Source organism: Xenopus laevis, chromosome 1L (genome assembly GCF_017654675.1).
Source record: "Xenopus laevis strain J_2021 chromosome 1L, Xenopus_laevis_v10.1, whole genome shotgun sequence".
Taxonomy (NCBI): domain Eukaryota; kingdom Metazoa; phylum Chordata; class Amphibia; order Anura; family Pipidae; genus Xenopus; species Xenopus laevis.
Genome location: NC_054371.1, coordinates 212,548,909 through 212,561,801, shown reverse-complemented (window position 1 = coordinate 212,561,801; position 12,893 = coordinate 212,548,909). Strand labels below are relative to the sequence as shown.

The 12,893-nt window shown below is 38.3% G+C and overlaps 1 protein-coding gene across 4 annotated transcripts in view; it reads left to right on the top strand.

Moving 5' to 3' along the window:
• Positions 1-11,956, top strand: part of ghr.L (growth hormone receptor L homeolog) — a 274,427-nt gene extending 262,471 nt beyond the window's left edge. For 3 of the 4 annotated variants that reach the window (XM_041570520.1, XM_041570548.1, XM_018235631.2), the window contains 5 exons: positions 837-1,015; positions 4,041-4,188; positions 6,421-6,520; positions 9,317-9,386; positions 10,203-11,956. In XM_041570520.1, coding sequence (XP_041426454.1) covers positions 837-1,015; positions 4,041-4,188; positions 6,421-6,520; positions 9,317-9,386; positions 10,203-11,156 — 1,451 coding nt within the window. In that variant the 3' untranslated portion in view covers positions 11,157-11,956. 4 annotated transcript variants of the gene reach the window in all.
• Positions 11,957-12,893: the final 937 nt, after the last annotated feature.

Here is a 12,893-nt window from a genome sequence, read left to right as displayed (position 1 = left end):
TATACGAATTGATGCTCGATTTTTGTGGAGGGAAAATTATTGATAAATAAGTTCAATTCGTGGAAGGGAGTTTGGTCAGTTTTGTTTTCATAAAAATAGTATAGTATACTATACCTGCAGGGGCGTAACTACCGGGGGAGCAGGGGATGCAAATGGGCCAGGGCCCGCACCCCACCGCAGGGCCCCCCCGGAAGATCATAAAATAATAGTGTTTCTAAAGCAAACACATCACTTTTACCAGTGCATGGCAACATTGCATTATATTTTTATTACTTTAAAACACTTTTATTTTTGATGTTACTGTTCCTTTAATGCTTATGTAATTGCTTTTACTCACTATCGCCACCTAAAGGCTCATACACTGTAATTACACCTATTAACTCTCTGGCTCCATCTAGAGTCCAGACTAATTATACATTAACCATTAACTTAACAATTTACATTTTACTCCTTTTTACTAGCCCTCATGGTGTCCCTTCCCTTTGACTTCCACTGAGGCCCACTCCATGATATAACTTATCATAGGAATCAGATTAAATGTTAAATTGCCAACCAAGAAGAGAATTCATAAATGAGCTATGTTGCCTTATTTTACTTATCAGTTTAAAAGTAAAGATTTGTCTATCCCAGCCACATCCCCAATCTATAATAGTCCCACCCTGTCCTGTAAAGTGCAACCCTTTTCTGCAACATACCTTGTAGATACCCTGAAGAATAGTGGTACAGTTTTTGTGCAGACAGCTATAGGTAGTTCTTTTTATTTCATGGATGCCTTGCTGAATTTTTGTTTGCCAATTCTGCATTGAATTGATTCAACTGATTGTTTTCCTGAACAGTGGAACCTGACCCTCCCATGGCCCTGAACTGGACTGTGTTGAACATCAGCCTGACCCGTATGCGCATAGATATCCAGTTAAGTTGGGAACCACCGCCCTCAGCAGATGTTTCAAGTGGGTGGATAAGCCTGGAATATGAAGTTCATTTAAAGGAAGCCAATGAATCCCAGTGGACAATAGTAAGACAATTTTTTTTTATTCTTTCCGCAATGAACTTACTGGCATGTCTAGGGTTAATGCAGTTCTCTGAATCCATTTACTGCAGTGATCTTACTGGCACGTCTTGGGGTTCTTACAATTCTCAACTATATTCTGTACTGAACTGATCATATTGGTTGTCTGGGGTTAATGCAGTTCTTTCGGTAATGATTTTACTGGCATTTCTGGGGTTAATACAGTTCTCTGAATCTATTTTCTGCAATGATTTTACTGACACTTCTAGGGGTTCTTACAATTCTCAACTCTATTTTGTACTCATCATACTGGCTCGTCTGGTGTTAGTGCAGTTCTTTCTGCAATGATTTTACTGGCATATCTGAGGTTAATGCAGTTTTATTAATCCATTTTCTGCCATGATTTTACTGGCATATCTGTGATTAGTTCAGTACACGCTATCCATTATCCTGCAGTTATCTTACTGGCATGTCTGGAGTTAAGGCAATTAAATGAACTCATTTTCTGCAGTGATCTCTTACTGACACGTCTGGGGGTTTGTACTGATAAACTGGCACAATTTGGGTTAATGCAGTTCTTTCTGGAATGATTTTACTGGCATGTCTGAGGTTAATGCAATTTTATGAATCCATTTTCAGCCAGGATGGTGAATCTGGGGTTAATTCAGTGCTCATTGTCCATTTCCTGCAATTATCTTACTGGCATGTCTGGGGTTAAAGCAATTCAATTAACTAGGGTTGCCATCTGTCCAGTTTTGACCAGGACAGCCCGATAATTTGAAGGGCTGCCGGGTCAAAACTTAATGCCTGGTTTTCCAAATTAGGAAAACTGGGCAGGATTCCCCATGATTGACACGGTGACCGCCCATTCGCCACATCATAGCCACGCCCCTGACATCACGGCCCCACCCATCCATGTCACGGCCCGCCCCCTGCCCGGTCTGCACTGGCAGAAAAGGTGGCAACCCTACAATGAATACATTTTCCGCTGTGATCTTACTGGCAAATCTGGGGTTAATGCTCATTATCCATTTCCTGCAATTATCTTACTGGCATATCTGGGGTTCGTGTAGTGTTTTTGACATTTTCTATAATGATCGCACTGGCAAGTCTAGGGTTAAGATTTTATACAATGCTGAAGACAAGGCATCGGCTGCAAAGCTTAGAATTTAGAAATTAGGAGTGTAAAAATTAAAGAAACCTGTTGAATTTTATAAGTGGCACAGTATTGGCCTCAAGATTATATAAGAGGCTGTGGAATATGGGAGAAGCGGAGCAGTGGTTTTAATAAAGGATTGATGTCTGCCAAGTCTCTCTCTGTATTTCCTTGCTGTAAGGATGAGGTGGTGGCGGTGAGTGAAGCGCAGTTATGTATGTACGTATTTATTCAAGTGAGTACAATACATTTCCCCAGGGAATGCTTGAGCCTAAGTACTGCCGAAAATTCAGAGTATGATCCATTAGGGAAAAGGAAAGCATGGCACGTTGTCAGCATGTTTACAGGAAAGACAGGCACACTATGTATTTCACTACCCGGAATCCTGTCATTCCTGCTGCACAATTAAAGCTGAAGTAGGCATCAAGTTGTGTCCTGATACTAGTGAAATTTATCACAGGAACCTTTTAGCACAGAAAAGTCAACAAACCTCCTGTCATGAGGGTGATAATGATTTTGCTTAAACCTTATTCTTCTTCACGCTAAATGGAAACATGACATAAGCCATCAAAAATGTCGAGCCTGGATCTATATCACTCCAATGACATTTAGGGGCCCATTTATTAAACCTCAAATTTTTCTGGTCGAGTTTTTAAAGGACCGGTAACATCAATTTTTTTAAATTTGTTCGTATAGAACGAAAAAAAAAACACAAAGACAAATTAAACTTTTAAATCGTTAAGTCTTTATTAAGCACTAACTTACCGAAACTTCACTTGCGCTCCTCTTTAGAAAAGGCGATCCATCGTGCCGCGCTCGATTTCTCCTCCCTGCCTTCCTTATAGGAGATAGCCATGGCGGAGAAATCGAGCGCCGCATGATGTCACACTGTCGCCTTTTCTGAAGAGGAGCGCAAGCGGAGTTTCTGTAAGTTATTTCTTAATAAAGACTTAGCGATTTCAAAGTTTAATTTGTTTTTGTTGTTTTTTTTTCATCATATACTAATGAATTTTAAAAAAAACTGATGTTACTTTAAAGGGGAAAATTCGAATATTTAGAGGGAAAAAAAACTTGAATATTTTGAAATTTATTATACCTCAAAGCTGCCAAAAATCCACAAATATTCTCAAAACTTGACGAGGTCATATAGTAGTCAATGGCAGATGTCCCTGAAGTTGTTTCCTGACATTGCGATCTGCGCTGGATCACTTTCCATTCAGCACTTCCTAGATGTCACTGCTCTCCCCACATTCCCCAGTTCTCTTCACCATTTAATTGTGTAGCCAGGACATGGGGATGGACATCAGGTCCCCCATTCTGGTGCACAAACAAGATTCTGAGATGATATAAGGCTTGTCTTAATAACAGTGTCCACAAAATGGCTCCTGCCTGCTTGTTATAATTATGAATTCCCAGACTGATGGAAACAAGATTCAAATATTTTATTCAGTGTAATTAAAGTTCATTTTGCTTGACTAACATGATAAAATAAAATTTGAAATATTTTTTTTGGGTAACGGGTCCCCTTTAAGGTATGAAGATCCAAATTATGGAAAGCTTCAATTTGAATCGTGTGCATTGCAACTACAGGGCAACTTCAATGTCTCTTGCCTTATGTTCTAGCTAAATACAGTATTTATAACTTAGTTAGTACCAAGTACAAGCCACTCATTTGCTACTGGGGCATGCTGGGAGTTACCCCAGTTCAAGGCCATAGAGACCCCCAAAATATAATGTGAAATACTAAATAAAGGGCTTCAGCTTAGAGTCGCTGCTTAATGTTCTGCTTTTTTTTCTGTTGCTTTTTCTTGGAGCTGGTGTCATTTAGATATTGTTATTTCCAACCACTAACAGCTTTGGTGTTCTGCCTTTCAGCTGGATAAAGTGCAAACTAAATATTTACCAGTCTACGCGCTGAAAACAGGAAAGGATTATTTCGCTAGGGTTCGTTGCAAACAACTTTCTAATGGAAAATTTGGAGAATTCAGTGACGTGTTGCATATACCACTATCTATATTACCAGGTAAGGTTGTTGGAAATTTTCAAAACAAAGCGATAGTGATTTACTAGGACAATATCCACAAGTCCTGGTCTATGAATGACAGCCTTAAAGGGGTGGCTCACCTTTAAGTTAACTGTTACTATGTTATAGAATGGATAATTCTAAGCAACTTTTCGATTGGGTTTTCATTTTTTCATTTTTTATAGTTTTTGATTAATTTGCATTTTTCTTCTGATTTTGTCCAGCTTCCATATCTAAAAACAAATGCTCTACAAAGCTGCAAATGTATTTTCATTGTTACATTGTATTACTCATCCTTTTATTCAGTCCCTCTCCTATTCATAGTCCAGTTTCTTATTCAAATCAATGCATGGTTGCTAGGGGCATTTAGACCCTAGCAAGCACATTGCTGAAATAGCAAACTGGAGACGACCTGCTGAATAATAAGCTAAATAACTAAAAAAACAAAAATAATAAAAAATGAAAGCCAATTGTCTCAGAATATCACTCTCATCATACTAAAAGTTAATTTAAAGGTGAACAACCCCTTGAAGTAATAATTTCTAAAAGCCCAGAACTGCTCCTTACCAAGCCAAAATTATCTTATATTCTACTTTACTCACAGAGAGGCAGTTGCATAGATTTGTTTAGCCCTTGTTCTTCCTTCTATACATGTAATGAGAGTGGGTATTTAAAGGGGAACTCCGCAAAAACACAACTTAAGCTTTCAGAAAGTAAACATAATTTCCAGCAACTTTGCAATATACATCATTTAAAAAATATGCAGGCTCTTTTATGATTTTTAATGGTTTCTGATAGTTCCCTAAGCCTAGCCCCCTGCTCTCCTGTTGATCTGTCTGACTACTTTGCTGAGCTGGCTGACTAACGTTACTTTGTATCAACAGCCATCTGTCCTCAGCCTGAATCCTCCAAACCCCACAATTCCCTGCACATGTGATTTCAATAAGGAAAGGAACATCACAGTACAATGCATTGTGGGTTATGTAGTTCCTGCATGCTGTCTGTAAGCTGTGGAGTAGTTGTTACAATTTGTAACATCAGTGTTTAGTCCCCCCCTTCCCTGCCAGGATTTCAAATGATGCAGAAAGAGAAGAACTGTTAAACAGCTGGATTTCAGCATAGAAATGGCATTTATTAATACTTTTTGAAGAAACTGGTAACTGTGATGGATATATTAGGGATTTCTGTGTTATGTGGGCCTTTATCAAGAAGCCGGAGTTGCCCTGTAAGCAGGGAACAGGAGACAATAGATGGAAGTAGGAGTAACATGCAATACTTATAAAAAACAGGTAGGACTTGAGGAAGGAAGGAGGCAGAGCTAAGCACTAGATTTTATTTGGCAAGCAAAAATAGGAATTTATTGGAAATAATCTTTTTCAAGCACAAGGACAAATAAATCAAAATCAAATATGTGCTACTTAAGAAATGGAAACAATTCTTCTAACCCTGGTGAAAGCCTTGGCCTATTACTTATCGCAGATGCCGTCCTGGATGATGTTTTCAATCTAATATCTTCTGTTGCTCTCTATCCGCCCTGCAGCATTGGTAAAAGGTTTTGTTAATGAAATAGCTTTTAGAAAAATGCCTGATTTTCGAAATTACAATTTTTTAGAGATCCCGGATAGTTATTTGTTCTGAGAAATAACGTGGGTGTAATAGGTTTAGCAAAACAGCCTCCGCTTATATTCATGGACTGTTTTAATGAACTCTGTCCTCTTGCGTCTGTAAAATGGAATCAATGTTCTAAATAACATCAAGATCTCAAACTGGAGTGAAGAGCCCACTGAGCGAAGAGGCGCAGAAGGTTGTTCGCTTCAGTTTTGGATTTTGATGCCCTAGTCACTGGCAAAGTCTATCAACGAGAGCCTTACTTATTTCAGAAAACTCAGAAATTCAACGTATGGCTATTCTTATTTGCTTTATGTAAAGTATAGTGGCAGTTATCGTCTAATCTAAATCATATTCCAAACAATGGGAACTGATTAGAGCTTGTTTCATACCCATCATACTGGTATGAGTTTATTTCTCTTTTTTAGACTTTTTAGAATCTCATTGGTAATCTCATGCTTCTGTATGAACATTTTCATGTGTAGCTACTTCCATGTAGATAAGATGATCATTGAATTTATTTCTGAATTGCCTGTGATGAAATTAGCATAAACCCTGGGTTTTGTATACATTGTGAACTCGTTCATAATACTGACTGTGATTTTTATTGCTATTGTCTTGCAGAGCCTGACCTTCCTGATGTCCCGTTTCTCCTCTTTCTTATTATTGGATTATTTGGGATGCTGCTTGTCTTCATTTTTATTCTAGTTTTCAAAAAGAAGAGGTATTTAGTTTGTTTTGTTTTTTTTTTGTTCTAAATGCGCCATATAAATAGTGATGAGAGAATTTTTTTGGACTAGTTACGGCACAAAAATTACGCCCATAGAATCCAATGGGTGAAAACAATTGTTGCGTGACAAAAAAAATTGACACCTAGGGGCCGATTCATGAAGTTTGAGTGAAGGATTCGAAGTAAAAAAAACTTCGAATTTCGAAGTCTTTTTTGGGCTACTTCGACCATCGAATGGGCTAGTTCGACCTTCGACTACGACTACGAATCGAACTAAAAATCGTTCGACTATTCGACCATTCGATAGTCGAAGTACTGTCTCTTTAAAAAAAACTTCGACCCCCTACTTCGGCAGCTAAAAGCTACCGAAGTCAATGTTAGCCTATGGGGAAGGTCCCCATAGGCTTGCCTAAGTTTTTTTGATCGAAGGATATTCCTTCGATCGTTGTATTAAAATCCTTCGAATCGTTCGATTCGAAGGATTTAATCGTTCGATCGAAAGAATAATCCTTCGATCGTTCGATCGCAGCATTTGCGCTAAATCCTTCGACTTCGATATTCGAAGTCGAAGGATTTTAGTTCCTAGTCGAATATCGAGGGTTAATTAACCCTCGATATTCGACCCTTAATACATCTGCCCCCTAATGATTTGCATAGATGCAATTTGGCGAATTTTCATAATTTCGATAAATTTTGGTGAAATGGGTCAGATTCGCCCATCAGCCATATATCATTAAGCGAGGCATTTATCCTATCTATATTTTCATTTGTAACTCTCTTTATACAGAAATTGCCTCATTGAGCCTACTTGTAAATTATATTAAAAAAACAAGTTTGAGATTTGCACTTTACCCTTGTGGGAATAAGTGTGATGTCATTTTACCCTTGGCAATGTTGCTATTTATTCTCCCTATGGGCTGTGACAAACCAGCATTTTGACTGTCATGGCCAAAATGTTTTCAATTGGCTCTTTCCTATGAGTGTTTCATGAAACACAGGACATTCCATAGTGCCCCTCATCTTTTAGTATTTTGGCATCCTCTATAGGGTTCTACAGGCATTGGCAGTTTCTAGAAGTAATGGAATATCTTTCATTTTCTACCTTATTTTAATTGTTTATTGTATTTGTATGTGTGTATTTATATTTATATAGTGATAATTGTGTAGGAAGAACTGAACATTTCTTGCAGTACAGTAACATATCAAACAGAAGAGTAACCGTGCAAGTAAATCAATAAATAAATATCGAAACCATAAAATAGTATCTAGTGTCGAGCAGGAAAGAAGATCCCTGCCACATATTAAGGTGGCCATAAACGTAGAGATCCGCTCGTTTGGCGATGTCGATTGGATCTCTCCCTGATATGCCCACATTGAGGTGGGCAATATCGGGCTGATCTGATCGTGGGCCCTAGGGCCCAACGATCGGATCATAATGGATCCAATACAGGCGGTCAGATTGCAGGACTGCATAAGTGAACAGATGCAGTCTCGATCCAACGGGATTTTTTAACCTGCCCGCTCGAGATCTGCCCGACTTTCGGCCAGATATCGATCGGGGATGCCTGTTTAATGGCCCCACACACGGGCAATAAGCTGCCGACTCGGTCTGTCGGCAGCTTTTATCGGCCTATGTATGGGGGCCTTTAGAATCTAATTTATAGACACAAACAGAAAGTTAATAAATACAGGGATTAACAATAGTAAGGACACAGGTCACCATTTGCCAAGACTTAATCATATGCTGTTCTCTTGCTCCTAAAGGTAGGATTCAAGTGCAATTTTGAGTAGGTTTAAGGGCAGGTTCCTTAGAAAGGAATTCAGGGCTGGAATTTCAGAGGTAAGGGTCAGCAAGAGAGAAAAGTTTAGGGCAGAAGACAGTAGTGGAAGTGGATTGTATGAAAAGGTGGTGGCTTTGAGGGGAACAGAGGAGGCATCCAATAGCACACATATTTGTCCAAATCAGGAAAGGAGACACTTTGGGGGTTATTTATCAAAATAAATAAATAAAAAAGTCACGCCAAACTAGAATCCACAATTGCACCTTATTTATTACTAAAAAAATCACGATCTAATCGGATCAGGGACAAACTCGATAAAATCGAGCGAAAACCCAAATCATACATTTATTTGAGTTTTTTCTCAAATCATATGATTTTTTCGGGCTTTTTCCTGAAAATCCGAATTGTTTGAAGTTTTGCCTGAAAAGCCCGAAATAGTCAGATTTTTGGGATAATTCAAGCACAAACCACAGAGACTTCCAAATTGGATAGGCACCTCTTCTATTGACTCATATACAACCTTGGCAGGTCTGATTTCCTGGGTTTTTGGATTCTGACCTTTTGCTAGGGATGCACTGAATCCAGGATTCGGCCTTTTTCAGCAGGATTTCGCATTCGGCCGAATCCTTCTGCCTGGTCGAACCAAATCTGAATCCTAATTTGCATATGCAAATTAGGGGCCAGGAGGGATATTGCGTGACCTTTTGTCACAAAACAAGTAAATATGTTTTTTCCTTCCCATCCCAACTTTTTGCAGCATTGGACTGTAAAAATCAAGTTTTTTCCCACTAAAAATTCAAATTTTATAGTAAAAAAAACTTTTCGAGTTGTTGTTATACTTTTTCGTGTTATAACATGAAATATAAACATAACGATTTAATGCAAAACAATGATTCTAGAAAAGTTCATAGCCTTCCACCAGTCCCTAAAATAAAATGGATTTATTTATATCATCAAATATAAATATTTAATTCTAAAGATGTTCCTTTTTTTTTTTTTTTTTTTGAAGGTTAAAGATGATAATCCTTCCACCGGTCCCTGTCCCAAAAATAAAAGGGATTGATCCTGATCTTTTGCAGGTGAGTTTGGAGACAATGGGTCTAAAACACAATCCCGTCTCACTTCCAGTAGAGGGTTATTATTCATAACTCTCCAGCAGTGCCTGCAGCTCTGTCTTTATTATAATGCAACTACTTTTTAAAGAGCAGCACATTTAGGCTAGGGGCACACGGCGCGATTTCGCCGCGATTCTGCGCTAAGCGAGTTGTCGCTGCGTTTTTTAAGCCGAAATAGCTTTGCTAACTTTGGCGCTGGCGTCAATGCAAATCGCGGCGAAATCGCTGCGCTAATTCACATGCGGCGATTCTTTTTCTACTGTCGCCCGGAAACGCCCAGCGAGGCAACTTCGGACGACAATAGAAAACGAATCGCCGCGTGTGAATTAGCGCAGCGATTTCGCCGCGATTTGCAATGACGCCAGCGCCAAAGTTAGCAAAGCTATTTCGGCTTAAAAAACGCAGCGACAACTCGCTTAGCGCAGAATCGCGGCGAAATCGCGCCGTGTGCCCCTAGCCTTAGGAGTCACACAACAGCACATTAATAGAATAAAGCACAAATACTGATCAAAGGACCACCCACCTCATCTGTATACAAAACAGTGAGAATTCTGGGTAAGAAGTCACTTTGTTTCAAAGTTTAATTTTTCAGTTGTAACAGCACTGTATGTTCTTTATGAAAAACCTTTGGTTAATACACACTCAAGAGCATTTAAATGCCAGCAACCACATGCTCCTAAGAAGTCTGAATTATATCAGTTATATATTATTATTATTAATATCATATTGGGGTTTAAGTCAAAAACACTTATTTGATAGCATGTTCTCCATTTTTACTAGAGAGGAAAATTGGACGAGGTGAACTCCATATTGGCATGCCACGATCACTACAAACAACAGCTGTACAATGATGACCCTTGGGTTGAATTTATTGAGCTCGATCTTGATGACACAGATGAGAAAAATGAGGGTTCAGATACTGACCGACTTCTTGGAGAGGAACATAGAAAGAACCATAACTGCTTGGGTGTTAAGGATGATGACTCTGGACGAGCCAGCTGCTGTGAACCTGATATTCCAGAAACGGATTTCAGCAACAGTGACACTTGTGATGGTACCTCGGATTTAGGGCAAACTCAGAATGTCAAAGAAAACGAAGCCGATCTTTTGTGCCTTGATGAGAAATCTAATAGTGTATCCCCTACGAATGTCAGCGTGCCAAATACAGAAGATGGAAGCCCAAAGCCAGAAGCGGAGAAAACTTGTCCGGTAGCTGTGAGTGAGAATGAACCGACAAGCTTGCCAGTCTCAGCCCCGATAAGCAAGATGAGAGCAAAGCCAAGCATGGACTTCTATGCTTTGGTTAGCGACATAACTCCTGCAGGAAGACTTCTCCTCTCTCCAGGACAAAGAATGAAGAATGAGAATGAAGAATGTAACCAAACAGTTATTCAGCACCCAGCAAACCTTAATCCAGACAGCCCTTACATTTGTGAATCTGCTGTGACAGCTTTTTGTGCTGCAAGCAAGCCCAGGGATACCGAAGCCAGTGTGAAGCCGAATGTAATTGATGATAGCTACTTCACCACAGAAAGCCTTAACATCCCTGAGATGAATCCTTGCTTTGCAGAGAAGGCCTCAAGCTATGATATGCCTGTCTCAGACTATACCTCTGTCCATATCATAAACTCTCCACAAAATCTTGTACTCAACACTACTGTGCTACCAAACAAAGAGTTTCTCGCACCGTGCGGCTACATGACCCCCGACCAAGTAAACAAAGTCATGAAGTAGCCATTTTTTAAATTCTGTGATAGTATTTAAAAGCATGGGCTTTTACGTTTAAAACCAAAACACTGCATATATGCTTTTTCTTGTGGTTTATCTTGTAAAGAAAAAAAGCTTAAGCGTATATATATATCTATATATTAAGTGTTAAGAAGATGCCAAAATGCTTAGCAAGAGATTTCATGTATGTCATACAATGTTAGAGTTGATTGTGACTAGTTCCTGTTAAGTATTAATTATGTGGCCCCATTGGATGATAAGATTCAATGTAATCATGGTTTACAGTGGAAAGGAAAAGAAACTATTTTTCCTAAAAAAAAAAAAATATAATGAGACCTGTAAATATGAATTTGTGGAATGGAAAAACTAGGAAACCCAAGGTCAGGTTTGAACAATGACATTTTTTCTTTGAGTGAGCACATCCATGTGAATATTGCTAAACAAAGAGCATGAACTTTGATATTAGACACTGCATGTGGTGTATCATGAGCAACTAAGGAATGTTTATTAATACCTGTGGGCCGATGCTTAAGCAGAGATTGTCGACCTGCAACTCTGCCTTAAATATTGAATAACCAATTAAGAACAGGGAGCTTTAGTTCAACGGTGCCTGGAGAGCCCTTGGTTGATTATTCCTGAATTAAAGGCAATTTTAAAGAAGCTACCTTAAGATTAGAGATGTCTTTCTATAGTGCAGTAGCTTGGATAGCAGCAGGTAGCTATGATACAATCTCTACAGAAATACTGTCCAATATGCCAGCCTTGCTACGTACATAGCACACAAGAATTTAGTAATAACAACAAAAACAAGTCATTAAATAGTAATGCTTTTATATAACAGCTTGTGTTTAAGTTGACCAGTATAAATGTCTTCACTTGATTCAGATTCGGGACATCTGTTCCATGAAGAACATAACAAAGGTCAACTGGAGTATTTGCCTCATGACAAATGTAACGCTTTCATATAAACTGACCTTTACCAGTAGAGCTGTTCAAACATCTCCCCATGATGTAAGAAGTCTCAAGCTTTTTTTTTTTTTTAAATCTACAAAAAATTATTAAAAATACGAGCTACTTAGTCAGTATTCTTCTGAGCTACAACAAAAGAGCTAGTAGATGTTCCATTTCCCGCAACAGTATATAGGTTTTAATACTAATGTCTGATTTTGTTTCTTGGCCTTCTGATTCAGCTGAGCTAATTTAAAAAGAAAAATTTGAATGCTTTTATTTTTAATCTTCATTCAGTATCCCATTATCTTTGAAGATCCCTACAGTTACAACTCCCAAGACTCAACAGACAACTTTAAATGACAGCATCATGAATGTATACAAAATCTTCATCCATATCCATAAATTTACCATGTTTTAAATTTCAGAATGAAAGGGGTCTGTTGACAAGGTTATATTTTTCTAAATACCTTGTGGTTGTATATTCAAAACTTTATTTTTTTAAAGTCTACCTTCAAATGAACTCACAGAGGCCAACTTATCCTTTTTTTTTTTTTTTTCAAAATTCAATTCAATTAAAATCTGCTTGATTTTTTCTGGAATGTATGGAATTCATTTGCAAAAAAACTCAATCTCTATGAAAATCACATTGTTCCTTTAAAATGTCAGCTTTTCATTAAAAATATTAAGAATTATAAAATAGCTTGAATGTTACAAATACCTCCCATTGACTTGCCAGGTTTAACATGTAATTTTTTTATTTTTAGGATTTTGAAAAATCAAGAAGAAAACAAA